We start from the raw sequence: 25,656 nt of genomic DNA, 5'->3' as shown, positions 1-25,656 counted from the left end.
TAGGTATAGGTACAGGCTAGGTGAGGCCCTCTCATATAAGCTTTGGGGGGAACCGTGAGTACCTGGGAACAAAGCCGTGATTCTGGGTATGATGCTCTGCCCCGAGGGTCAAATCGTGTCGCCAAAGCCGGGCGTGCCTCGCGTTCCGAACAACCTCAAAAAATCTGCCGCTGGCCCGCAAACTGAGACCTGACAAAAGAATATGGGTTGGCATTACCGATGGATCGCATCTTGTCGCCGAGGCCGCGAACAAATGGCATGCTTTGCGGGCAACACGTAGAAATCTCGGCCGAGCTCAATGCCCTTCGGCCTGATGACAGTCGTCATCACATCATCATGGATGATGGTGGCGCGCTTCGGTCCCTCAACCGCACGGCGCATAAGGGTCGGACATCAGCGCAATCTCGCGCCCTGTGTATCGGGGACCTCGAATCCATCGTTCTGGTGTGGAACTCGAGGCATCTGGCTTATGCTGCTCGGCGATGTGCGACGTTGATGGACCGGGATGGCACGGCCGCCTGATGCAGATCGCCGGCGTAGGGCTCCACTCGACCCCGGGTTTCGGGAGCAGCGGGGCTGGGACTGCAGGAGCCCGAGGACGCATTGTCACATCGGCGACCAGAAATTGGGGGATCCACCGGACCCAGCGCTGTGGTCGCCGCGCCGCGCCGCATGTCTCGGGTCCCTGTGGTTGCGCGATTGCAGGGCTGCTAGCGCAGGATGCACCACGCCTGATTCAGAACCAGTGCTTGACTTTTGCTTTTCCAGCACTCGAAACACGCACCTCTCCTAGGCAGCAGGGAAAGCCGAGCCGGCAACCCACACTTTGCCAAACTTTTGATTTCCTTACTCCCATCATCCTCACAGCGACGAAATGGCATGCCCACGTCCCCCTTGCCAGCAAGCGGTCCTCGCCCACCCCGCTCGCCGAGCAGAGCTCTTGGTAGTGAATCTCGAGCCGCGGCGTCCGTAGGCAGATTCTATAAAACCCCTGCGGTGATAGCGCACGAGGTTCCGTCGCCAGCCAAGCGATCCCATTCAGGCTACAAGCAAGGGTTGTACGGTACAATACCGAGCCCATGAACAACCTCCTCTCGGGCGCCGCCTTTGGCGCCGCCCTAACCGCCTCGGGCGTCTACGAACCCGCCACCATCCTCTCCCAATTCGACTTTACCAACTTTCACATGCTCCAGACATTTTTAGCGGCCGCCGCGGGTAGCACGTACGTCTCTCCCTGAGGGCGTCTCTTCGGACCGCAGGAGCACCTCACTCCAGCCGGGAACCGACGCGCTTCCTCGCCACCCTTTCAGCCTTTCTACTTTTGCCGCCGCTCACCTCCATTACAGATTGCTCGTAACTGCCACGCAGACCCTCTCCCTCACCCACCTCCCGCCCCTCCCCGCTTCTCCCCTCGGCCTGTTCTCAGCCTACGACGGCAACCTCATCGGCGGCGGCCTGCTCGGCACGGGCATGGCGCTCTCGGGCGCCTGTCCCGGCACGGTCCTCGCCCAGCTCGGCGTGGGCGTGCGGTCCGGCTGGTCCGCCTTTGGCGGCGCGGTGCTGGCCGGGTGGGTTTGGTCGCTGGCGTCGTCGCGCCGCCCGCCCGAGAGCGAGACGACCCAGCAGCAACAGCAACGGCGGCCCCAGGTGGCCGAGAAGACGACGGTGTACGAAGCGCTGGGAATCAGCAGACCCGCGGCGGCGGCCGCCTTCCAGGCGGTGTGTGTCTTGGTTGTCGCTGCGGCATCGAGGGTCGCTGTCGGTCCCCAGGCGAAGATTCACCCCGCGCTCGGGGGGCTGCTGATTGCGGCTGCGCAAACCGTGTCGTTGCTGTTGAGGGGTGTCTTGGTGGGGACGTCGACTTCGTATGAGGATGTTGGAAGGCTGCTGAGGGGCGACTGGCCGAAGGGGCTTAGGAATATCCTGTTCTCGGTAGGGGTTGTGGGAGGGGCGTGGTTGCTTTCGAGGACGGTTCCGGTGCTTGGCCAAGTGTCCGATGTGGCCATCTCGCCCATAATGGCCGGCCTTGGTGGGTTCCTGATGATCTTGGGGTCTAGGATGGCCGGAGGCTGCACATCTGGGCATGGGGTCAGCGGGATTTCGCTGCTGTCGACGTCAAGCTTCTTGACGGTAGCTGCGACGTTTTCTGCTGCAGGGGTGACGAGGCTTTTGTTGGGCTGAGATGGGACTTCTGCCAAGGACACGATGACTGCCGTCTCCTGCATTGCGGATGCTCCGTCGTTCCGCTTCTCTCTGTACATATTCTTTTCGGGGGCTGCGATCGGTGGCAACACCCCGCGTGTGTGAATAAATTTGCGCAGCGCACACGGCACACTGGACGTCTCACAGGAAAGGGAGCAAAAGCAAATGCCATAGCCGGTCGACCGGAATGTAGCGGAAACTACACTGTACAATTGAGTTGGTGGCTGGTGCGGTTGTGCTGTCAGCGTTTAGTGGGGTTGAATCCCGGTTCCCCGGTTTCCCGGTTGACCCGCTAGCCCTTGGTCCGGATCAGGTCCGGGCTATTCTGACGCGGTAGAAAGCCGAGACACGGGTCTTTGACAATCAGAAATCTGCACGGACAAAGGTACAGATATCCATCTGAAGATGAGGAGACATCCGGGATGCTTCTGGGTAAGCAAGCGGTGAGATCGCAACGGGGAAGTTGGTGTGAGAGAAGGAAACAAAGCAAACCAAAAATTTTCGCTTTTGCTCGTCTGGTGATTCGAACTGGAGCGTCTTGAATTAGCACTCACAGCTGGCCGGGGTTTGTGAGTTGATGGACATGCGCTGGACACTGACAGATGGCTACCATGAGATGCCAGCGCTGCAATATTAAGCAACGCCCCAAAAACTGTATGGCGATCCCAACTCGGCGTCCCGGAGACTGATCCGATCCTGGGCTTGCACACCCCGGGGTAAAGAAAAAAATCACATTGAGCTGGGATGTGTAGGGTTACAACGACGAGCATCTGGTACCAATAGTTCACAAAAATGAAGCTCGCGATGGCTCGTCTAGTAACTCGAACTCGGGCGTTTGGGCTACTTACGTGACGGCCGTGGGATACACTACTCTTACAAATACTGTATAAGAAATCCAGGTGACGATAACGAGACACCTGGTGCCCGACACCATCACGCTGGTGCCGGGCAGGAAAGCACCGCTGAAAGCAACGCTGGGGTCCCGGCCACTAACACGCTAGCGCCGTGCCCTTTACAAGACTGACAAGTAAGGGTGATGGTAACGATATTGTGGGCACAAGGGGATTCTTTGCACCGTCAACATGGCGTGCGCGGCGAGGTGATCAGGACCAGCGCACGTCTCTGTCCGTCCAATGTTAGCATGAGTCGGTGCTATCGGGATTTTGGAAGGTGAGACGGTTGCCAGCTGAGCCATCTACGAGCTTTTATTGTTGGGAATAAAGCAAGCTATTGCACCCAATATGCCTGGTATCGGATGGCGCTCGGCCCGATAATCACTCCGGATGCCGGAGTGCTGCGTCTGCCATTTCGTCCCGAGTCCCTTGGGCCCCCCAGGGGCGGGGGAGGAAGGGCTTGTCGAGGTTCGTCGAAAAACAACAGCATCCGCTTTCCAACCCAAGTGCCGCTCCAAGCCGCACGATCTCCTGCATTAACTACAGATTGACCTCCTCTTGGGCATGGCCAACTGGGGGCCTATCGTTGGGATCGCTCCGGTACAGTATTGAGAATAAACGCAAGACCGTGAACGGAGTCGACATTCAAGACGCTATCCTCACGGGCATGAATCTGCTTGACACCCCAGACGGTGCGAGAGTTTCATCTGCCAGTTGGAGGCAAAGACCGTACCGATGGCAGGATGATTGACTGATAGAGGAATACACACTAACCAACCAGCGGCCTGCCCCTTCATGCTGCCTGGGTAATTCCTGCTGGAGGCATTGGGTTCGGACGTGACGACGAGAAGCTCCCGATGTGGCGCGTCATACTGGCAGCCGCCAGGATACCGGCACCGAGCCCATCGATCCGCAGAATGCCATCCCGAAGGCCGGGCTCAATGGAGGCTGGAGCTGCCGCCTCGACAGAGGGTTTTGTCTTGTCACAGTTGCTCGCCGTCGTCGCGACAAAAAACCAACTGTTGGAGTCTCCTGTCTCGCTGGAAACCCCAGGCTGCTCTCGGCGTCAGTGTCTCCCATTTTGTTCATAGGTATGCTACGGTACGTAGAGGTGCCTCTTATCCCTATCTGTCAAGAAGCGGCTGGACATTGAACCGAGCGTGATAGGCAGACAAGTCAGATCCGCCACGACATGCCCCGATCCATTCTACAACTACAACCTTTCAACGCGTTCAGACAGCCTCGGAATGGAAAACTCGGGGCCTGAGAGAAAGCGGCGGCGTATAAACTCGCCCGAGGATGAGCGCGAGGCGTGTGACGAGTCGGCTCCAACATTGCCCCTTCTGTGCGCCCGGTGGTGCCAGGTTCTCTCGCAGGAGGACAACGAAACTCATGATGTCCAATGGGATTCTACCAAAATTAAGTGCTTCCTCTCACAAGAGGACCTGGATGACACAGCACGCATGCGGCGTCTTGTTGGTGGTACAGCCGATACTGTGAAGCTCGCCTCTAAGTTCCACCCGCTGGTTTTCGAGCACAGCATCGCGGGATCGGGGTGCGAGCTGCGATCGCTGCCCTTCTTCGAGGCGCTTACAGCCGATGGTGATGATGGCGATGCCTCCCGCAGGTATCGCACCGCGACCGCCGATGAGAAACGCATCGTTGCTCTCGGCGTGCGCGACCTGTATCTGGCTGCCATGCATGGTTTGCTCGACAAGCATGAGAAGGGCCTGCTCAACAGGCTGGTCAATGTCGTTGACGAGTCTCTGACGGTCGGATGCACGGAAGTCGACGGAATGATGGTCAGCTTTCACCCGTCTGCAGCCTTCAGGACGCTCAGATTCATCGAAAGGCTTGATACGAAGTTACAGGACCAAGGGCGGCTACCTTTCTTCGCGCAGGTCCTCGGTTCCCCCAAGCTATACGCCGTGTTTGTCAATCCTGCCGAGCTATCGTTCCGTAACTTTGAGAACATCGTGCCGTTGGATCGGTGGATGGAGGCACAGCAGCCGAGTCCTTCGATAGGAGTTCTAGCGCTCGAGCTCGTCGACTTCGCCGAGGTGCAGCCCGGGCGGGACGTGTGGACGGCCAAGTTGCGCGGTGCTGATGCCGAGCTTGTTAGGCGGGTCTCCGATCTCGACCTCTATGTCAGTCCGCCCAACAAAGCGGTCCGCGGTGGCGAGCGCTTCATCTTCCACTCCGCCATCCTCTCCAAGGCCCTCACCAAAGCAGCTTCCGAGAGCAGCCTATTCAGTCGCTTAGCTGGAGGGAGCCTGTCGCCAGGGGACTTTGCTTTGGTCAACTACGTCTTTCGTTGCAACCGGTTTGCTCCGGGCGATGCCAAGTTTGCGGCCCATCGCGATACGCCGTACTACGACAGCTCTCGGTCGCACGTGAGCAAGTACACTCTGCTAGTCTACCTCAGTCCTGGGAGGAACGGCGAGGGAGTGCTTACGATAGACGGCGATTGTATCCTGCACGATATTGAGCAATTCACTTGCGTCATCTTCGACCAGCGGTACGAGCACGAAGGCCGGCAGTTCATCGACCCGGACAAGATTTTCCTGCGAACTGAGCTCGTGTTCAAGGATACAAGCCTTGCCAAGAACTCTCAAGCAGCATCCCTCTTCAACGAAGCGTGTTACATGACGGCCGAGAGTGTCTTCGACGAGGAACTGACTTCGTATGCGCATGAGTGCTTCGAGCGCGCCAACTCACTGCATTGGGCGCTGGAGAAAACGGCAACCGAACCGCCTGCCTATCGGTACAAGCAGTACCGCGGTATCCGGTTTCTGACGAACGGTTATGACTACTTGTTTGCCGAGACAAAGGGTGGAGTGATTGACTGCGCCTTCGTCGCCGTGCTAGATTACCTCAACTGCAAGCTTGGCGGGAAAGGGCCGTTTCGCTCCCTATGCCGTAGCACAACCATTCGGGAAGTCATCTCAAGCACGTCAGAAGCGTTTCAACTCTTGTCCTCGCGTGAACCAAACCGCAATGGTTCATACGACGAAGCAACCGCATCCGGGTTTAGGCGGCTAGCCCAAGACGACGTGAAGGGCCTTTTGACAAGGACACCTAGCAAACCCTTCTTTCCCAGACCCAAGCCATCATGGTGGGACGAGGACGAAGACGACGAGGAGGAGGACGCAAACGGAGGCTGTTGCCCTTTCCACGCCTGGACGACCTTTGACGCGTGGAAGAACGACGAGGTAGAAGACGAATACCGCAAGTGCTGGAAGTTTTCGCGAAAACGGTTGTTCGGGACGCCACTACTATTGCTCGGTCGGGAGCTGGTGATCAACGAGACCCAGGTCGAGATTGCGGGCGACAGGATCTTGTTCCATGATGACTCTGACTGCACAGAGCCTACTAGGTTCAACTTTGCGGCCTGCTGGGGCGGTGCCGACGTTGACGCCGAGTTGTACATTGACGTTGACAAGGAGATACCCGCGCCGAAGCTTTTGGTTCCTCCGGTTGTGTTCCACGAGTATCCCGGGTTGGGCTATCACCTGGTGCTGGATTTCTTCCGGAATGATTGGATGGTACAAATCGACCACGCTCGTATGGTTCCGGTGCCGGTAATCACGAATGACGTCTCTGAGGACATGGGTGAGCACGATCCGAAATATCGTGGACCATTCTGGCAGAGAGTAAAAGAGTTAGCTGGTGGGAATGAAGAGGAGCTGCAGGGTAGTATTTGGGATAGAGACAGCGAAGGGGAAGAGACCGCGGATGAAGATTGAAGGCGGTGCTGAGTAGGATTCTGAATGAGAATTGGTTTCTATGCGATCTGCGGACCTCCGTAGCATGGCCATGCACTTTTTCAAGCTCCTCTGTCCTACGATCAATCATTTACCTTGGGCTCTGTGCAGCTCACCGACTGTCTTGCCGGATGCTGAGTGGTGCAGGTCATCAAGCATGCTATATACCACATCCGCGTCTCAACGTTTGGCCTCCGTCTGTCTAGCCTAGACACCTCCCTGCCTCGTGTTACGAGGCATTGGGCCATCAGGCATCGCGCGTTTCACGTCAATGCCTCGGCAACCCACCTGGTACTCTACACGGCGGAACGCTTGGGCGGCAGATAGTTGCAGTGCACATCATCTTGCGAACACTCCATAACAGCGTCTATCCGCTCAGCACTCACGCGGGCTCCGAGGTATGAATCCAATAACGTTTCTTGGTCACTAACTAGAAACCGAGGGCATGCGGATGGCATTGACCACCCGGTTCCTTCCGAGTCCGTTCGAGTCCCTGATTGCGAACATCAATATTCCATAGGCACATGCGTCTCGCTGTTGACGCAGCATGGGTCGCCTCGGGGGACTCATCGCCGCGTCGAGTTCGTCTTGTCGCGTCTCTCGAGTTTGGAGATGCTGAATGGGATTCGCATTCCCCGTCGTGCTTATTACTGACGATGGCTCAACTTTGAGCCAGCGCTTTGAGCCCGCCCCGGATCCCGCCTGATTGCTCCAAGGCGGTCTCTGGGTTTCTGGACACTGGAAGCAGGGCAAACAATCATTAGGAGGTACAAACATGGCAGTGGCCGAAAGCTTTCCTTGCGGCAAGATCGCGAGATTCTGAGCTGTCTTTGTGGATGGTGTGGTTTGACGTAAGTTGAACGTGCGGCAAACTTCGCCAACCAAGTACAGTACAAAGCAGACAGAAAATCACAGGAGGCGTAGTATATGTATACGCAAGGGAATCGCTGCCTTCCGCCACAGAAAGCCCTTCGCATGTCTGTCAGCCAGCTCACTGGACGCGCAAGAATCTTCAAGGAGGCATAGAGAGCCGCTTTGCTCGCGGTTACACAACGAAACACTCCACCAGTGATAGAACAACAACATAAGGACCAAGCCGCGAACTCGGAGGAGGCTTCATCGTGTATAGCCGCATGTCTCGGGCCAAAAGTTTGACGATAGGGCTATGTACCAGATCTCTGGGCTCATGCCAATCCTGATCCAGTTCACCTGCGAAGTACCGTGCCAGTATGCCGACGGGCAGCGGATCTGGTCCGCCGCGGCGCTGCTATATAGCCGGGAGTTCAGCCGGTATCTGAGCTACTGTCGATATTAATTGCTGCGCTTCGGCCGCTACTTGTCTTCCTATGTGAATGTCACGTTCCACTATGAAGTCGTCTGCGCCTATCCCAGAGGTTCCTACTCGGGCTGTTAAACCCGGGTCTGACAAGAACACCATCCGCCAATGGGGGGGCGCCTGTCAGCCCAATTAAGCAGGTGGAGGTCGCTGAGATGGAAGGGTCACGTGCCGTGTCTCACGTCCCAGGGGCCAGGGCAGACACCCCTGCCCCGTCCTTGCCTGCAAAGCAAGCTTTCCTTTCTATCCAACCGCACCGCTTTCCCCGCCGCCACTAGGGAAGCTCGGGGCCCAGGCCGGAGACGGTTATTCCGGCCGCGGCTTCGTTCTCGCACACGCTAGCAGACGGAGGCCGAAAACGCCGGACCTTGGTGCGGGAGTGGGTGCTTCAGGATGGCAACACGTGGACACGGGCCGTCGCCCATCATCGTGGAGAGCCCGCGAGGCGCGGGATGATGAGTCGCGGGACTGGGTACTCAGGTGGTAGTAGACGTGCCCGGATCCGGCGGGAGCGGTCGGCTGAGCGATGCCGGTTACATATTCCAGGTTTACCGCGGCACCTCGCAACTTCTCGCCAGGTGGCCATATTCGTAACCGCACGTAGGCGCGCCGAGCCTAATTAGTCTCGAACGGCGAAGTCTTACTGTTCTGGCCTGGGACCGAGTCTGCCATGTACTGCCAGAAGTGGTACGATGCGGGGGCCTTGAGAAATTAAACAGCCATAGCGCGAATTTTAGAGGCGGACTGCTGAATTCCTATCGCTAACGGCAGTCTTTCTGCATACAGATGTACAGGCAGAGATAGAGAAACATCCCGGAACTTCCATCAAGGGTACGGTCAGATGGTGGCCTCGATGTCGAGCGCTTACTGCCCGTCAGGATCCGTCCCGGTCGGACGAGGCCCTCCGGTGGGGAAAGGGAAGCCAGTAGGCCACGGCCCGTCTGGCGGCGGGCCGCCCATGCCGGGACCGCCGGCATTGGGGTTCTTGACTCCACCCTCCTCGTACAGATACACCGCCGGGGAAATGGGCTTGGACACCGTCGAATTGACGCCAAACGCAATCCATGCAAAGATACCGTCCTCGATGCTCTCTCCAAGCAGGGTGTACTCCATGACGGGGTCGCCGCCGTCGGTGCCGGCCTCCTGGGCCATGATAAAGTCCTGCTGGTTGGTGGTCAGCGGCTGCCGATTGGCGTTGTACGGCGCCAGCTTTTCCACCGCCGTGATGAGCTCCTGGTCGAAAAAGGTTTGGCCGATGTGGCTGGCGTAGTTGTCCAGACCAAGGGTGCTGTTGGCCTGGAGGGTCGCGTTGGTATGCACCATGACGTGGATGTGTGGTGTGCGACCGGTATAATGGCCCGGGAAGACGGACTCGAAGCGGGCGACGCCGTCGGCGTCGGTCGGCTGGATGCCGCGCAGCCACGTGTTGTTAATGTTGCTCCCGTCGGCGCTGTCGCCGTTGCCGTTGGCCACGATGCCGCCGTAGACGCCCGTCGCGTTGCAGTGCCACATCTCGAGGTAAACGTCAGGTATCGGCTCGCAGGTTTCGATGTCGATGACCTGGTAGTCCAGAATCATCTCCACGCCGGCCTGATCCTCGATCAGGTTTTCGCGGACGTACTCGCCGGCGACGTCTGGTGGGGTTAGCTAAGCGCTTGACCGACGGCCGTTTCACCTACAGTACGGTCCCTGGGTCACCTCGGGCGTTAGGAGACACGACTTATACCCGGCAAACAAGGTGGCCGGGTCGGTGTCGACGGTGAAGCCCTGCTCCGTCTTGTTGTGGTTGGTGGCGAGGACGTCGCCAATGTCCCGCTTCTTCAGACCGCGCTTCTGACGGGCCTTCTCGACCTGGGCCTGGCGCCTGGCGACATTCCGCGCCTCGATGCCACGAGCCCTGAGCTTGTCGGCACAGTGGCTGAGCGAAGTCCGCTTCACCGAGTTGAGGAAGTTGCGACGCTCAGCGGCCTCCTGGGCAACATCGTGCCCTGGATGGGCGATCGCGATGGCCAGCAATGCGAGGCCGGTGGCGGTCTTGACAAAATGCATTGTGTTCAGCGGTGATTGGTCTAGAGGGTGGTGACGAGATTGTCGGGAGAACCGCACCGTGATGGCTCTTGATTTTTATATCCGCTGCCCGCTTCCCCTCTCATGGCATCTTAATGCCTCCGTGAGGAGGATAAGTTAAAAGCCACCTCGGCTGCAAGGTCGTCCCCCGTCTCTCTGGAAACGCCGCGATCGCCATCCGCCGTCCCATTGGCCCCGCGCCAGTGCCCCTGCGGCCGGCGAGGGAAGCATAGCCAACGTGGAGTAGAACAACACAATGAAACAGAGCACCCGGAGGTGATTCCAGTTTGAGCCTCTACCAGGTCCAACTACAACGCTGTCAACCCTCGAGACGGTCGCAATCGGTAATTGTCAATTAAGGGATAACGAGGACGCGCAACCTTCATCTTTAGCGGAGACGAGGTGGGCCGGGATGACGAATGCTCTCCCACATCCCGAAGAGGAGATGTTTGGGCCCTCCAGGTTGTGGTGGCGGCGATCGTCCATCCGAAGTGGGCCCCGCAGGCTTGGTCGACCTGGGAAAATAGCCGGCTGTGGACCAACCATAAATCAAACATCGATCGACCTATACCAGCCGCGGAATTACTAACACCTGCGGCAACGAGCGTGTATGTGGCTGATCGCGAGTCCCATGAAACGGGTTAGCAGCGCTAGGTATGGTCCCAGCCGCGCCCACCGGGATGCATCTGCCGGACGCAGAGCCCACCAGCCGCCAGGTCGCAACCGGCAATCCAAGCCTAGATGCGAATCTCTTCAACTCTAGCCGAGGGCGCAGAAACCGCGGAGAGCTTAAGAGGGCCTTCAGAAGTAGGGCGCGGGGATCCTTGTGCGGCGGATGTGCTCTGCTACCTAGGGACGCGTTTCCCCCTCTCTTCGACTTTGCCGGCCCCCTTGTCCTTGTTCTCCATCTCCTATTCGCGGTTCGCAGGGACTCACGCAAGGGAGAGGGGCGTCGGCTCTCCTACCGCCTTCTCCCTTGTCGGATTGGATGACGAGGAGGGTGATCTGCCATTGTGCGTTCCAGGCTCGATCCTCGAAGAGGTGCAGCCCTTCAACTTGGTGTCCGATTCCTCGGTCCTCCCCAATCGCGGAGTTGCCCTTGTGATTCCCAGTACCTATCGAGCAAAGTCCATGTCGCAAGCTGTTGCAGGCACCCATTGCCGGTCTCCAGAGCGGCATCGACCCAGAGGTCGGAAACTTTTGGAGATTTTGGGACGCAGCCTTGGCGACCACCTAGACGGCGGCGTACGCCTTATCAGTTCCTCCCAGTCCGGTCCAAATGGTCCAGTCTGGGTTGGTGCCCAAGTGCGTGGCTGGGCGATGCCGTCCAACATCTTGATGTGGTACCGTTTCTGACACGACGGATGGGCAGCGAGATCCGTCGGGGGCGATAAGAGCAGTGTTGATCGCATGCCTGGAAAAGACGGTATCTTGCGCCGTGGCTGAATGGACTGATTCAGCATCTCCGTGTACTGTACCGTAGGTCGCGTCGCGCATGGGAAGCATAACTCCCATCTTAAGCCTCCTAAGCGGTAGGGCAGAATTCCGAAGGGTCGCTGAAAAAGCTCGAGGGATCTAGAGGCCTAGACCGCTCTCGGCACCCTATGCACTTCTCTCCGGGACACCGAGTCCACCCCGGCATTTTGGCTGCCTTGGCCTCCATCATCCGTGCCGAGGCCAAGATTCGTCTTTGTACCCGTAGCTTAGGTGTCCCCACTTGCCCAATTAGGCCTGTCGTTCATCGCTCATTGGTTCGTCGCCGAGGGCAGAAAATGGGATGCGCGACACAGCAGGATTGACTGGCACGCGTGCCTTTGAAGTGCATGTCGCTTTGTTAGGGGTGTGTGGCACGGAGGTCGGGGACCGGGGGGAGTGGAAGTGCTTAGTGATGCTCAACCACTTGTGATTGCTTGTGCTAATTAGTGCGCATAGATATGAGTTGACCGTCTTTCATTGTTAGTTTTCCGATCATCGTGCCACTCGCCAAATCACTGTCCAACCAAGGTGTTACCGCCACCGCGTCCGTGGTATGAGCATGTCTTGGGTGCACCGCGTGCTCTCGGTGCGGCCGGATTCGTACACCTCCGTGTTGAGCCATGAGGCTACACGTCGTTGATTGCTTGCATGGCTATCTACTGATACCGGGGGGTTGGGATTGAAGTTGGTCTTGGATATGCAGGGTGCCTCTCAAGGCCCCTCTCATGTCTCCCGTATCCAACGCATCAATAAGTCAACGTGCCCGGCTCTGTCTGCTGATTTCAATACCCTGCCGCCTTAGAAATGGTCTCGCGGGTACCGTTTTGCAACTGCTGTAGACGTGACCCGTATATTTGACTGAGCGTGGGTTCAACAACACGCCCCAGCGCTGGCCGAGGATGCCGCATGATGTACGTGACATGTCGGTCTCGATCGCAGCTGGCAGTATGTTCGTAATCAAGAACCACTCGCTCGACTCTAATGTATGCGGTGCGTTAACACGGTCCCAAGGGCATTTGGGTCGTCAAGTGACCTCGGTCGCGAGCAGCCCGACCACGGGAGTGTTCCGTTGGTCATATCTCGGAACGATGGGACCACGGCCGTGCGCTTCTGCATCGACGTATGCACGTTTGACCAGGCTGCACAGCGGCCTGCGGTAGTGTGGCTTCTCTTGGGAAGTTGAGTCGACGAATGGCTTCCGATGCGGCCGGCCGCGAGGCAAACCCCGTGCCTCCCTGGGAGGTCGAAGTCTCCGACTTCCGCATCCCACTTCTGCCCCGGAGACGCTCATGAACGTGATGCGACTCTGTACGCAATGTGGAATGTTCAGAATAGCAGCTCTAGCCACGCGTCGCCGATAGTTGGACTAGCTCACGCCCGTGAGATCGTCTGTTGCAGTCGGAGATTGGCTGACCTACGGTCAAGGGTAATGGTAGAATGTCCGCACACGCTGCTGTAGCGTCCCGCAGCTCCAGGCCCAAAATCGGATGATAAGGTATGCAAGGCTCCCTAGAGCGTAAGCCGACCGTCTATCAGGGTTGGTGCGGACAGACGGCGGTCGATTTGGCCGTTGCGCTAAGCCCATTCAAGCGCTCCCCGAAAGTATACCAGGTCTTTTGGCTGGCACCGGACGAAGTCACTCATGGGGATGGTCTGTGATTGCGAGCTGCTTGCCTTGAACATCGAGTTTGACTTAGATCAAAGAACGAAGTAAACGGAGAGGGGGTGTCAGGACGAGGGTCGAAAGTCGATTGTGCTAGGAAGACCCCACAGCGAACGAGACATGACTCGCGAATATTCGGGGATGCGGGCTTTCCGCTGGTACCTGTTCCTTACTACTCTCGAGGGGATTCCGCTGTTAGTTGCCATCCGCAGCCAACCCATCCCGTAACCCGCCATCGCGGCCGCTGAGGATCCAGGCCGGCAGCGTATGTCATTTCTTACCACTCACGGCTGCCATTCTGCCTTTCGTAAACCCGCAGGCGAATACTCACCTCTCCACGGCCAGGGCGGTGAACGATGGCGTTGCCGCGAGCGGGAACAGTCGCTCGAGCATTGCGCTCTGGGATGGGCAAGGACATCAAACATTCTGGTGACGGCGGCAAATCCATATCGTTAGATCGTTGGCGTACACTCTTGCCGTCTTCAGTGTGTTCCTGGAATGGCTCGGAGGGGTGTGATCCATGATAACTAGTGAATCGTTGTGCTTGGGATGATGGTGTACGGAAAGACCAACTGTATATAGCCGTGAATATAGGCCAGGAAATCCCGTTGTGGGAACCGAGTGTGGGCTTCGCAGTTGGCTGGTTACAAGACCTGCTCGGCGTGCTCGGCGCCAGGCTGGACGGAACAACGAGGTTCCTAATCCACCAGGACACATGACATGACATCTGAGGGCTTTAGAGTGAGATTTCTGGTCTCGACAATGGTGAGCGATGCAAGGGGACTGACCTGGAGTCCGTGGTCCAGGGGGAAATGATGGCAGAGGATAAGGACAAGACGACAAGCGGGAAAGGCTATCGATGCTTGGGACGTTGGGCAACATCAACACGTGCCGTTCCTTGCCAGATACAAATGGCGCTAGCGACTAGGACAGACCAAACCTACCGATACCGGCGCTCAACCCTGACCCTATCTGCCATACGGGTGGCATCGACACCGCCGCCGTCTCCGATTAGGCGTCTACGGGATTCTGCGACGAGAATTCTACGGTGGCAGGGGCCGGTATTGCGCACGAAGAGGAGCAATTGGCATGTGGCCGAAGGGAGGCAACGGAGGATGTCAATGCGGGAGGAGGCGTTGGGATGTAGGATGGGATTGTGGCGGTGGAATTACTACTTCAGCCTCCGCGTCACTCCCAGTGTCTATGAGCGAATGGCGATGGAATTTTCCGCGAACTCCACTTGATTCTCTAGGGCGGCAGTGATGAACCGGGTACGAGGTAGCCTGGGTGCGAGTGAGGCGTTGAGGGAGGTGGCAGACGTGTGCGGTTACGGAACGAGCTTTGGAGCGACGGCTCAGAGAATGGCAACGCTGGCTAGAGCAAGCAGATGGGAGGTTGTGACAGCAGTTCGATGGTAAGATTTGTAAGGCCTAGCTGAGCCACGGCTCAGGTACTGCAAGGCCGAAGGTCAACTGCAAAAACCTGGCACACAGCATCGCTTCACTGCTTGTGCATTTTTGTATTCTCGACGCATTCGACTACCCAGAGCGCTGCATTAGCCCCTATCAACAAAAACTATGAAAAATGTTAAACGAATGCCAGAATCGACCCGCTCATGCAACAGATCCAGTTAGAGCCCGAATGTAAGACAAAATGGAGTACACAAAGAAACCATGGCGCCTGCCGCAACATCTTCCTTGTCACCTGCCGGCCCCCTTGCCGTCCACCACCGACTTGAGCACGTCGAGGTGCTCCTCGGTCACGCGTATCGCCTCCTTGACCTCGCGCTCGTCCATCCTCTCCTCGCGCAGCCTCTCCTCGACCGTCCGGGGGTTCGCACTCCGCTTCCTCGGCGACGGGTCGCTCCCCAGCCTCTCCAGGCCGACCCGCTCCTCGAGCCATTCCCATAGCTCGCTCTCCTCGCGCCTCCACATCTCCTCGTACGCCGCCATCCGCTGCGGGTAGTTCGCGTACGCCAGGTCGCGGCCGTACTGCGGTGCGCCCTGCCGCGCGCCGAACCCGAACCACGACGCCACCAACAGACCGACGAGCAGGCCGTAGACGACGTTGCCGGTGAGGATCGGTCCGATGGTGTCGACAACGGGGCCGAGGAACGGCCGGGCCGGCTCGAACAGGCCCCAGCTCTGCTTGACCGCCGCCTTCACCACGTCCTCGGTGTCGCTGGCGAGGTTCGACGCGCGCGCCGACTTGTTCTTGCGAGTGCGCTTCTTGCCCCTCGCCGCGCCGTTGGCGAGCGTGCCCGCGCGTGACCGCGACGAGACGGCCGCTTTAAGGCTGGCAAAGAGCTCCTTGCAGTACTGCGTCTGGCCGTCGTTGGCGCCTCGCTCGATGGCGGCTGGTGCGGGTTAGCCGGGCTTGCGCGCGGGGGTGGACATCCGAGACATACCTTTGAGCCAGCTCTTGCCGGACCACTCTATGGTGCAGTTGACCTGGACCCGCGTCGCGTTGTTCTCGGCCCACGTCAGGCAGTACTTGGTCTTGACGACAAAGATGTTGCCGCTGGGGACGTCGGGGTTCTGCGTGCTGATCAGGACGTTGACCGCCTTCTCGAGGTCTATGTGTTCGATCTGTTCGGTGACAAGGCACTTTGTCTGCTTTGGACCTATCGAACCCGATAGCGGCTTGATGTACGAGTACGACCGCGATCTGACGTCGTCCGACAGGCCGCGCTTGTCTTCCATCTGGAGCTCGGTGCACTTCTGGTCCGTTGACAGCCACTTGCCCATCCAGCCAGCCGACGCCGGACCGAACAGCAGCGTGTACACCTTGCCCAGGGGCGCGGGGATGACCTCGTCGCCGAGTACCTTGTCATAGTGCGTAGCCGCGTCCCCGCAGTCCGTGGGCGCGTGCGCCGCCGGGCCGGGAAAGTCGCTGCCGCCAGCGGACGCGCCGGCGTCCGACGCCTCGAGAGGTGCTGCGGGGCCCGATACCTTGCGCTGGACCGCCTTCTCGGCGAGCTCGGGAGCCCCGCCGTCGGATTGGGCGGCGTCCTGGTCCTCCTCCTCATCCTCGTCCTCGTCGTACACGTCGTCGTCGTCGTCGCTCTCGACGTCAGACCCGGATATGCTATGGCTACCCACCGCAGACACCGACGCCGTCTCGATCTTTTCCGTCCGGTCGCCGCCCGGCTCCTCAAGACGGACGCCGTTGAGCGAGCTCTGGAGGTGCGGATGGCCAAGCTTCCAGATCTTGATGATGAGGTCGTAGGTAGTGTCGCGGCTGGCAAACGAGGCGAAGATGTGTTTCGTGTGCAGCGTGGAGATCTCGAGGCCGTTCTTAAACACCAGGGCCGTGCTCCGCTTCTCGACCGAGACAATCTCGTCGAAGCTCATGACGAGCGTCGTCACCCAGCCTAGGATGTTGCTGCTGAAGCACAAGTGGCCCTCGGACACGTAGAGGCGGCCGTGGGCCAGGATCTCCCGCTGGAGCGCGCAGCTGTAGTCTTCGATGAGGTAGTCGTCGTCCGGCACGGTCTTGAAGAGGGCGTGAAAGTCACGGTTGCGCTTCTTGTTCGCGACGGCAAATCCGGTAAGCTTGGGGGCGCTTCCGGGCGCGGCCGGGTTGCCGATCGAAGAGTTGGCCGCCGCGATGGCGGCACTAATCGTAGTCGCGTTGGGCCCGGTCCCGTGCGTGGCTACGCTGCTGCCACGGTTCCTACGGTGGCCGATGGCGCTGCGTATGCTGCCACTGCGGTGGATGCCCGTCTTGCCCTCGTACAGGCTGCCGGTTGGCGGTGTCCGCTCGCCGCCCGCGGCCTCGTTGAGCGACCGCGGCCGCGAGGCCGACTCTTCGAGCTCCGCGACGGCGGCGTGGGCATCCGGCGGTGCCGAGTCAGACCTCGACCGCGTATCGGATTCGGCGAAGCGCCCTGCCATGGGGCTCGGGGCGGCACTCGCCGTGTCGACGATGCCTAGTTGGCTGAGGCTGAGGTCACCCATGCCTAGCGTCTTGACCGCTGGCTCCTTGGGCTCACTGGATGGACGTGGGGCTGCCGACTCGACTTCGACCGTGTCCTGCTCGCTCTCGTGCTTCTCCCCCTCTGGCTGTTCCTTGGCGGGTGTTGCCTTGGTCTTGGCGGCGCCCGGGGCCAACGCCGAGTTGGAGATGGTGGCACCTAGCGTGTTTGCCGTGTTCTGCACCGCCGAGAACATGGACGAGAAGAAGGTGGCGGCGGGGTTTCCGGGCGACACCGGGCCGTTCTCGGGCGTCGGCGTCAGTGGAGGAGCGGTGATGTTGGACAGCTTGCTGGGACCAGCAGTGGAGCCTGTTCTCCGTCGTTGTGTGATCATGTTCCCCGTGGTCGGGACATCAGCCGAGCGTCGTGTGCCAGCCGCCGCGTTGCTTGGCTGGGAGTCGGTCGGCGTGGGAGGGGTATTGATGATTAGCGGCGTCGCGGGCTCCGCCGGCGGTGTCTGAGGTGGCTGCGGCGGTATCAGCGGTTCGAGCTTCGGACCCCGCGAGAGGCGTCGGCTGTTGGCGGTCGACGACTTGGGCTCGTCGGATTTCGCGTGCACGGGTTCGTGTGCTGTAGTGTCTGGCTTGTCTCCGTCGTCTAATGCCTTCTCTGAGCTCTTCTTCGGCCTGAACACGTCTCGGAGGCGGTTGGTGGACGAGGACCGCTTCGGCTGGAGCTTGGTCGGCTCGAGGTTCGTCCGGCTGCGGTCTGGCGACGGAGCGGACTCGAAACTATCGGTGCTGTCCTGTGGCCGCGTAGAGGAGCGGGCGGACCGATTGGAGGGCTTGTCTGAAGCGAGCGATTCGGGCTTGTGAGCCGCTTGGACGAGTGGTGACGATGTCGTCAGATATCCGATCTGTGACGGATGGGGGGAGATGGCGGTGGGCCGGCGGTTGGAGCTAGCGAGCGTCAGTTGTTGCGACGAACCAGGACCAGCCCCTGAAAATACAACAAAGGGAACGATAGTAGGGACGAGAATCCGGCAGGCCGGGAATATATGCGGTTGTGACGCTGAGGCTGATAACGGCGGCCAACGATGAGCAGAAACGCCGCCCGGGGGAGGCGCAGACGTTGAAGAGCAGCCGGAGCCAGGTGGAACCCGGCAGCCACGAGTTACACTAGTAGTGAATACGGGATTACGAGTCGCTGTCGCTGCCAAGAGCCGACAGGGTAGATGAATTGGACGAATGGGAGAGGCACGACTCACGATTCTGGATCCGACTCGCAGGGCGCCTGGTGGTCTGCGTTTCCCTGACTACCTGCTGCATGCAGGCTGTCGTCAATCGAGTTTGCGTCGCTGCCCGTGGTGCTGCGACTGGCGAGGCTGCTAGTGGCCTTCTGCGGCGCGACCTCATCGTTGCTACTGGTTGTTTCGGTGCTGGATGCGGCCCTGTTGCGCCGTCGCTTTGCCGCAATAGCCTTTGGCAGAAGCTTTCCGAGGCCGTTTGAGGTGCCGTCCATAGTCGGATGCGAGCGATCGCTGCTGGTTGCTGGTGCTAGGGGCTGCTGCGGGCTGCTGCTTGCTGCTGCTTCCTTTGGGCCAGGGGGCCTATGTCATCGTCATCGCGGTGACAAGAGGCGCCGGATTGGCGGTTTGGGGCTGCGGATCAACTACGCGCGGCGGAAAAGTTGAAAGGACGGAAATCTGATAGCAGCCGCAAAGATGGCTACGACATGCGCACAACCCCTCAGTGTCTGATGTGTGCCTTGGATCTCGACATGCATCGCTCCGGGTGACATCGCACGGAGTGGCCGCAGGGATGCGCGATAAAATAAGCACTAACAATTAACCTCCAGCCCTACGGCCCCCGCCGTCTCAATCCAGCAACCTATCGCATCACCTGTTGCCACAGCTGCGGCCGCGATCCGGACAGCTGCCCGGAATGGAGTCTTCACCGTTGACCAAGGTATGCGCCCTTTCCATCGTCATTTACTCTGCTGACCCGGTAGGCGCACGATCACGCCCGAGCAGCCGCCATCGCCACGCATACGTCGGACACGACCGTTGCCATCGCCGAGCATGCGCAGGCCGCTGGCGAGTTTGCCAACGCATCCAAGAGCACAAACAGCGTCGAGGCGCTGCGGACATTGAGACTGCTGGAGCAGCACCACCGCCGCCTGTCGGAGCTGTTAAAGCTGCCCGTCGGTCCGCCGAGCCACGCTGGCATCGAGAACGACATACCCGAGGAGGACGAGAAGGAGGGGAACGAACAAGATGGCTCCAAGACCACGAGGCCACCCTGCGAACCGCCTGCGGCAAAACAACCCGCCCAAGCAAAGCCCGTACCCACTCTGTCCCACCAGCGGTACCCTGGACGGAATCTATCGTCGTCGATCGCCAGCAACCTCGCGTCCGCCAGAGGCATCCGAGCCAGGTACAGCACCCAGCCGCTGACCCCCAGCGTGTCTAACGACCAGGCCCCGGGAAGTCTGGAGGTGCATCCCCGCAGGGAGGGCTCCGCGAGGAGCAAGGGCCCGGATCCTCTGGACCAAGCGCGAAAGCCGAGCTGGGTCCCCCCGGTGATCAAGGAGGACTCGGTCAGCGAGCCGCCGAAGTCACCAAACCCGGAGCCAGGCAGCCCGGCGCCCAGCGAAGATGGGTTCTCGAGGTTCTACAGCACGTTTGGGAGCCTGATCAACCGGCTTTCGGCGCCTCTAGCGTTTGCCGGCCTCCCGCTGATCGCCGAGGAATCCGCACCGGCGTCGAGCGCCTCTCCCGCGCCTGAACCCGCTCCGAGGAGACCAAGGCACCGCCCCTCATCCTCCTCCGCCGAACCCGACCTCTCCAAGATCTACTCGCGCGCCACCCTCCACTCGCTCGCGCGTGACGGCCATGGTCCCAACGACTCCTTTTACGTGGTCCCAACCAGCGGCCACACCGCCTCGTACGCAAGCATCCTGAACCACGAAAACAAAGAAAAGCGCCGCATGGCAGCATCCCTGCATCGCGGCGATGGAAACGACGACAACGAGGACGACGACGACTTTGTCGACGCGCGCGAGTCGCAGGTCCCCGCCCAACCACTCTCACCCACCCTCCGCAAGCGGCTCGGCAGCAGGAGCAGCCGCAGCGACAAGGACCTCCGCAACATGCTCGAGGAGCTGCAGCTCGAGAACGCCAGCCTCAAGGACGTGCTCGACAAGGTCAGCAAACGGCTGCACTCGTTCGAGCTCAATTCGCAGACGTCGCACCTAGCCCTCGCGCGGAGCCTCAGGCTGCAGCGGCCCGGATCCCCACTGTCTTCTAGTGGAGGCGGCGGGCAGGGCTCGGGAGGGGACGAGGTGCTGAGGAAGCGGAACCGGGAGCTTGAGGAGCAGTTGACCGAGATGGGTAAGCGGATGGCTGAGTTGGAGCGGGATCATGTGAAGCTGCAGCAGACGGTCGAGAAGTACCGCGAGAGGTGGGAGAAGCTCAAGGCGGGTGCCAAAGCGAGGAGGGAGGCGCAAGGACAGGCGAACGACGGCGAAGGGTCGAGGAAGTGAGATTGTAATCGGATGTGGTTATTTTCTGAGGCTTGAGCGTGGGAGCGGTTGCCCTTAACGGTTGTCGATGATGGCATATGTCTAGCTATGTCATGGGCGACCAGGCATGGTAGCAATCAGGATAGCGCGATGAATATCTTCTTCGATAGCCTCTAGGTGAATCACGGATGGAGAATGCCTTGTCAGAATGCGACATCTTTCACACTGCTGCCCACCACGTTTCCGTGAACCCCACACTCTTAGCGTTGGGTTGTCAATTGGTCCGCGCAGCACTGTTCTGGAGAGCAAAGTTGTGAGCAAGCGACAGGTCTGAGCCACTATCGCCACCGGAACCTCCTTCAGCATGGCGAGGTCGTGAATAGGGGCATCACGATGTCTACCCGGAACAGCCCAATGTTCCATTTTGATTGTGCCCTGATCCTGCTATCGGTAGCCCTTATCGGCCACCGCACCAGCACAAGTCAACACGCCTCCTGGCGCAATTAATGTTTGGGCGCGTGGCGAGTTGTATGTTTTCCTGTTGTCTTGTTTACAAAACAGCAGGCTCATTTCACCCCTTCAGTTGCCTTATGTTGCTTTCCAGCTCTCCCCCAGCCTCGATCTCGTTTCTCGCATTCGGCTTGCACCTTTGCGCAGCTTCCTCCCCTCTATCGCTGGCGTAAGCTGCTTTCGCCCCCCCAATCCCTTCATTAACGAAACCCAGCTCGACCAGAACGTGCTTGTTCCATAAGAAAGAGGCCGTTCTGAGCTGGCCTCTCCTTAGATTTCCCAAGGTTCACGTCGGCCGCATAATGCCCAAATCATTCTCTCTCGTCGCTCTATCACCCAGAAACCGCATCTCATCGACAACCCCCGTAAACTACCCTTTCCCAACGCCACCTCTCATCCCGACACGCACAAGATGTCATCGATCGACGGAAGTGGCGGCCTCTCTGGGAGGCAGCTTCGCACTGCATCGATGCGTCGGCGTCCCGGCCGGTACCAAGAGGACGATGGCCCGGTCACTGCTGACCGCCCAATCTTTGTACACCCCGACATAGCCTTCAGGGCCGACCTCACATCGCACTGCGCCTTTCCAAGCCTGCCGTTTGACTATCCGGGCCCTGGACCGTCTGAAATCTGGAAGGCCCAGCGCATTACAAACGAGACAGCTACGACCAGGAGAGGTGAAGAAGGCGGCCAACACGTGAGCGGCGATGGAGAAACCGATGTCGAGGAGCACGATGAAGGGCCAGTACTCATCATTCCGTCAATGGACAGCGATGGAGAGGACGAAGCCGCTTGGCGACCTGCTAGCCGTGGTCGTTGCCGAGACGTCATGGAACTGCAAGAGTGCGAACCAGAAGACGTAACGGACCCTGACGAGGCTCCAGAAGAGATGCTTAGCGAACAGGAGGTCAACGAAGAGTCAGAAGTGGCGGTGGATGAGCCACCAGGGCTACTCGAAGCCGTTGCGGTTGCGACGCTTTCTGCCTCGCCCACGGACCCTCCCCAAGAACTCCAGCGGGCAGCCCACGAACATCCATCGCGTTATCCCCATGCCGTCATGACTTCAGAACGCGAAACATGCGGATCCGTCAAGCAAAGAAACGACGAACAGAGCATTGTCCACATGAGCAATGCCGTAAACAAAGATCACGAGGTAAGGCCGTTCGCTCTCCATGTCACCCAACCGAGTTGCTCACCTTCGACAGGCTCAAGACTTCCCCCCAGTCAGTTATCACTGGGCAGAGCTCTCCCCCGGGATCCAGTACGTCATCATCCACGAACTCATCCAAGGAGGCATGACCTTCACCCGAGCCGTAAAGCAACTCGGCCTCTCGTTCAGCGAGGCACTCGCTCTCATTGAGATGACCGGGAAGGAAAAACTTAAGAGACGGAGATACAAGGAAACGATCCGCGAGCACGCCAACTCAGCGGACTTCTCCTGGCTGGATGACTTCGTTCAAGCGCCAGATCTTGCCCCGGTCAACGACACCATCACTGCCGATGAGGTCAAACAGGCCAAAGGGTTCCTCACGTTCATGGGCCTCAGCCACCTGGCTGCCAGGCTGGAAGACTACTACGGCACCGGAGGCGACTTCTTGAGCATCCCCATCAACCACTTGGTTGAGGACGGCTGGCGCGGCCTGTTCCCGCACTTCAACGTTCTCTGCGGGGAGGATATCCAGCAGATGCTAGATGCCGAGAAAGCCGAGAGTCGACGACGGCCGCAGGTCATGTCGAAAGGCGAGATGTTCGTTAGGATGGATCCTCCGCCGGGCACAACAAACCCGCGCCGCGTCGACCATAGGCTCCACGTGGGTTCCGCCGCGGGCCAGCACTGCCGGTCGGGGAATCTACCTATGGGCCTGCACCCCGAGAATTTCGTCGTCCGTTTGGAAAACGGCAAGCGCTATTCAATCTTCGATCCGTCGCCGTGGCCGCAGCGGGCGGCTCTCGAGGATGCCGGCAGAAAAGTGGGTCGGAGATTGCAGGCCCTTACGGCCAATTCTGAGGCACCGGAGTCCATCAGCTACCTCAATATTGAGGATGTCACGGCGATGCAGAGCCTGAGCCCCGCCATGAACAGATTCGCGGCTAATATCATGAGGTTGGGCCGCAAGTTGCCCACATTCCCGTCAGGACTTCTACTATCGAGAAATAGCCAGGCCATAGAGAGCATCCTGCTTGAGGCTCAGCAAGGAGAAGCCTTCTAGGAGAGGGCGGTTCCCCCACCTCCAGGCGAGCATACCCCGGCTAGCCAAGCAGGCGACGGGGAGCGCGGTGAGCATGGCAAGGCCGGTATTTCCGAAAAGCAAGCTATCAGAGAGGAGCAAGCGTCCGACAATCGCGCTGGCACTGTCCTCAACGCGAACCCTCTCGAGGAACTAGCGCCCGGGCAGCAAGAGCCGGGAGCAAGACAACGAACGGACGAGGAAATGTTCACCCAGGAACCTGGCGAGAAATCCCCCCCGCCATCAGAGTGTGCCCGGAATGAGCTTCACAACTTTCTTGCCAACAATCAAATCTTGTTAACAAGGCCCCCGCCGGTACAGGGCCGTGATCAAGAGCTGGAAGCGAGCGTCAACAGCATCCTGGCCAGGCACGCTCGCAACGTCCGCTTTGATAGCGAGGATCCAACCCCAACATCGGCCGAGCCGCAGCCGCGCGGCGGACGTCCTTCCCGAGACGAAGACGGCGAATATGTGGAAGATCTGGACCCACCGCAGTATTACCCGGATGGACGTCGGAAGCAGCGCTATCCCGAAGCCAAGGAGGATGACGAGAAGGACGATGACTGGGAGCCTGGGAGGGCAAGAAGGCGGTCCCGCGCGCCGAGGACAGCTCTGGAGAATCAGAAATTTGTCGTCGGTCCAGAGGAGACTCTGCTTGAGCAGCCACGCCGCCGCCGCGGGAGGCCTCCGAAAAGACCCCGCCCTACCCCGGCATCCTTTGGGGCCGTTCCGACGCTGGACGCCCCCGTAGTCCCGGAAAAGTCCCCAAATCGGACAGCAAACCCAACCGTGCCCTGTCCCCCCTCTACCATCCGGTCGGCTCAACAGCCAGGGCTTTACACTGCTGCGCGGCTCGCTCCATTTCCTGCTCGCCCCGAGGCGGTCGAGGCTGACATGCAGCCGGCAAGCATGCATCACATGCGTCCGGCGGGGAAGCAGCTCGATCAGCACGGCCAGCCAGTGAAGAGAGCCCGTTCGCGGAGAAAGACGGACGGCGAGACGGGGGGCACGGGCGAGGACAATAAACGTCGTCGTTATTGCCGAGCTAATCGTTCCTCTGTTGACCCGTCGGCTCGTATGCAGTCGACAGAGGGCGTTGTGCTGACACGTGAGGAGTTCAACCAAGCGCACAGGCCGGAAGAGTGGAAGTACTATCCGGGCGGCCCCAACGGAGGCGGGAGGTTCGAGATCCTCGCCACGGGCGTCATGTGGCACTTCCTACCGCGTGAGGGCGAGCCGGAAAAAGAAGAGACTCGGCATCGGAAGAGGCCAAGGTCTGAGGACGGGGCGAGCGAAACCCGCAAGAGGCGGCGCAAGACTCTGACGGAGTCGGTGACGCCGGGTCAGAACTTGGCCGATCGTCAACGCGTTGCTCCACTCAACGCCATCGCCGCAGTTCCTGACCCAACCGGCTGTGCTGCTCCGGCTGCCTCTGCTGTTAGTAACATTACACAGGCTTCGCGGCTGGACCGGCGTCTTCGACAGATGGGTTTGCCGACACGCGACACTTTTCAGTCGGACGATGCATTCCGATCATTCTTGTCAGGCATCCCATCCGCCTTGCTCGTGGATGCTTGCCACCCTCCTGCTGGCGATGATTCGGAAGACCCCTTTGGCGTGAACCGCCCGGCAGGTTGTGGATAAAGCCTAGGATTGCTAGAAGGCAGTGAATACTCACACGTAGAGGGGGTGGTGTGATAATCCAACGACACAAACATGTCGGCTTCAGCATCTGAGCCTTGGTTCAACTGCATCGGCGTGGCGTGGAATTGGAAATACCAACCGGATGCGCACTTGGTTACCATCTCTCAGGCCTGACTACAGAGGATGATCGGCGCTAGATATGACTGGGAGAAGGGAGAAGAGATCCGGGATTTGAGCATTAAGCAGCTGCAGTGGAGAATGACACCCAGGGGGACGCTTTAAGGTGCTGTAATCTAGAAAGCTTATGAGTACATGTAGGAATGAAGTCACTGTTGATAGAGATGCAAGTGTGTCCGTGATGGGCAATCGGTGGGTCCGCGCGATGTTTAATGGGAAAAGGGGTGACAGGGGTCGCTACGGCTGGTCGCAACTCAC

General features: G+C 59.3%; 6 protein-coding genes across 6 annotated transcripts; 4 read left to right on the top strand and 2 right to left on the bottom strand.

Moving 5' to 3' along the window:
- Nucleotides 1-1,079: 1,079 nt before the first annotated feature.
- MFIFM68171_06896 (uncharacterized protein) lies at nt 1,080-2,181 on the top strand (the record flags this gene model as incomplete). Its single annotated transcript, XM_071062316.1, has 2 exons — nt 1,080-1,222; nt 1,347-2,181. 2 exons carry the CDS (start codon nt 1,080-1,082, stop codon nt 2,179-2,181), a joined length of 978 nt encoding a protein of 325 aa, XP_070918417.1.
- Nucleotides 2,182-4,342: 2,161 nt separating this feature from the next.
- On the top strand, nt 4,343-6,841 carry MFIFM68171_06895 (Prolyl 4-hydroxylase alpha subunit Fe(2+) 2OG dioxygenase domain-containing protein; the record flags this gene model as incomplete). The annotated part of the gene is made up of 1 exon (XM_071062315.1): nt 4,343-6,841. One exon carries the CDS (start codon nt 4,343-4,345, stop codon nt 6,839-6,841), a length of 2,499 nt encoding a protein of 832 aa, XP_070918416.1.
- A 2,218-nt stretch (nt 6,842-9,059) lies between these two features.
- Nucleotides 9,060-10,244, bottom strand: MFIFM68171_06894 (Intradiol ring-cleavage dioxygenases domain-containing protein; the record flags this gene model as incomplete). The annotated part of the gene is made up of 2 exons (XM_071062314.1): nt 9,060-9,829; nt 9,875-10,244. 2 exons carry the CDS (start codon nt 10,242-10,244, stop codon nt 9,060-9,062), a joined length of 1,140 nt encoding a protein of 379 aa, XP_070918415.1.
- A 4,857-nt stretch (nt 10,245-15,101) lies between these two features.
- On the bottom strand, nt 15,102-18,838 carry MFIFM68171_06893 (VASt domain-containing protein; the record flags this gene model as incomplete). Its single annotated transcript, XM_071062313.1, has 3 exons — nt 15,102-15,757; nt 15,809-18,495; nt 18,585-18,838. The coding sequence occupies 3 exons, from the start codon at nt 18,836-18,838 to the stop codon at nt 15,102-15,104; spliced, it is 3,597 nt and encodes a 1,198-aa protein (XP_070918414.1).
- A 422-nt stretch (nt 18,839-19,260) lies between these two features.
- MFIFM68171_06892 (MIT domain-containing protein) lies at nt 19,261-20,860 on the top strand (the record flags this gene model as incomplete). Its single annotated transcript, XM_071062312.1, has 2 exons — nt 19,261-19,284; nt 19,328-20,860. 2 exons carry the CDS (start codon nt 19,261-19,263, stop codon nt 20,858-20,860), a joined length of 1,557 nt encoding a protein of 518 aa, XP_070918413.1.
- Nucleotides 20,861-21,761: 901 nt separating this feature from the next.
- Nucleotides 21,762-25,221, top strand: MFIFM68171_06891 (uncharacterized protein; the record flags this gene model as incomplete). The annotated part of the gene is made up of 3 exons (XM_071062311.1): nt 21,762-22,502; nt 22,555-23,453; nt 23,604-25,221. 3 exons carry the CDS (start codon nt 21,762-21,764, stop codon nt 25,219-25,221), a joined length of 3,258 nt encoding a protein of 1,085 aa, XP_070918412.1.
- Between the last annotated feature and the right edge of the window lie 435 nt (nt 25,222-25,656).

The sequence above is a fragment of the Madurella fahalii genome (assembly GCF_045866475.1).
Source record: "Madurella fahalii IFM 68171 DNA, scaffold_3, whole genome shotgun sequence".
NCBI lineage: Eukaryota > Fungi > Ascomycota > Sordariomycetes > Sordariales > Madurella > Madurella fahalii.
Note: the sequence above shows the minus strand (reverse complement) of the source record. Positions and strands in the feature narration are given on the sequence as shown.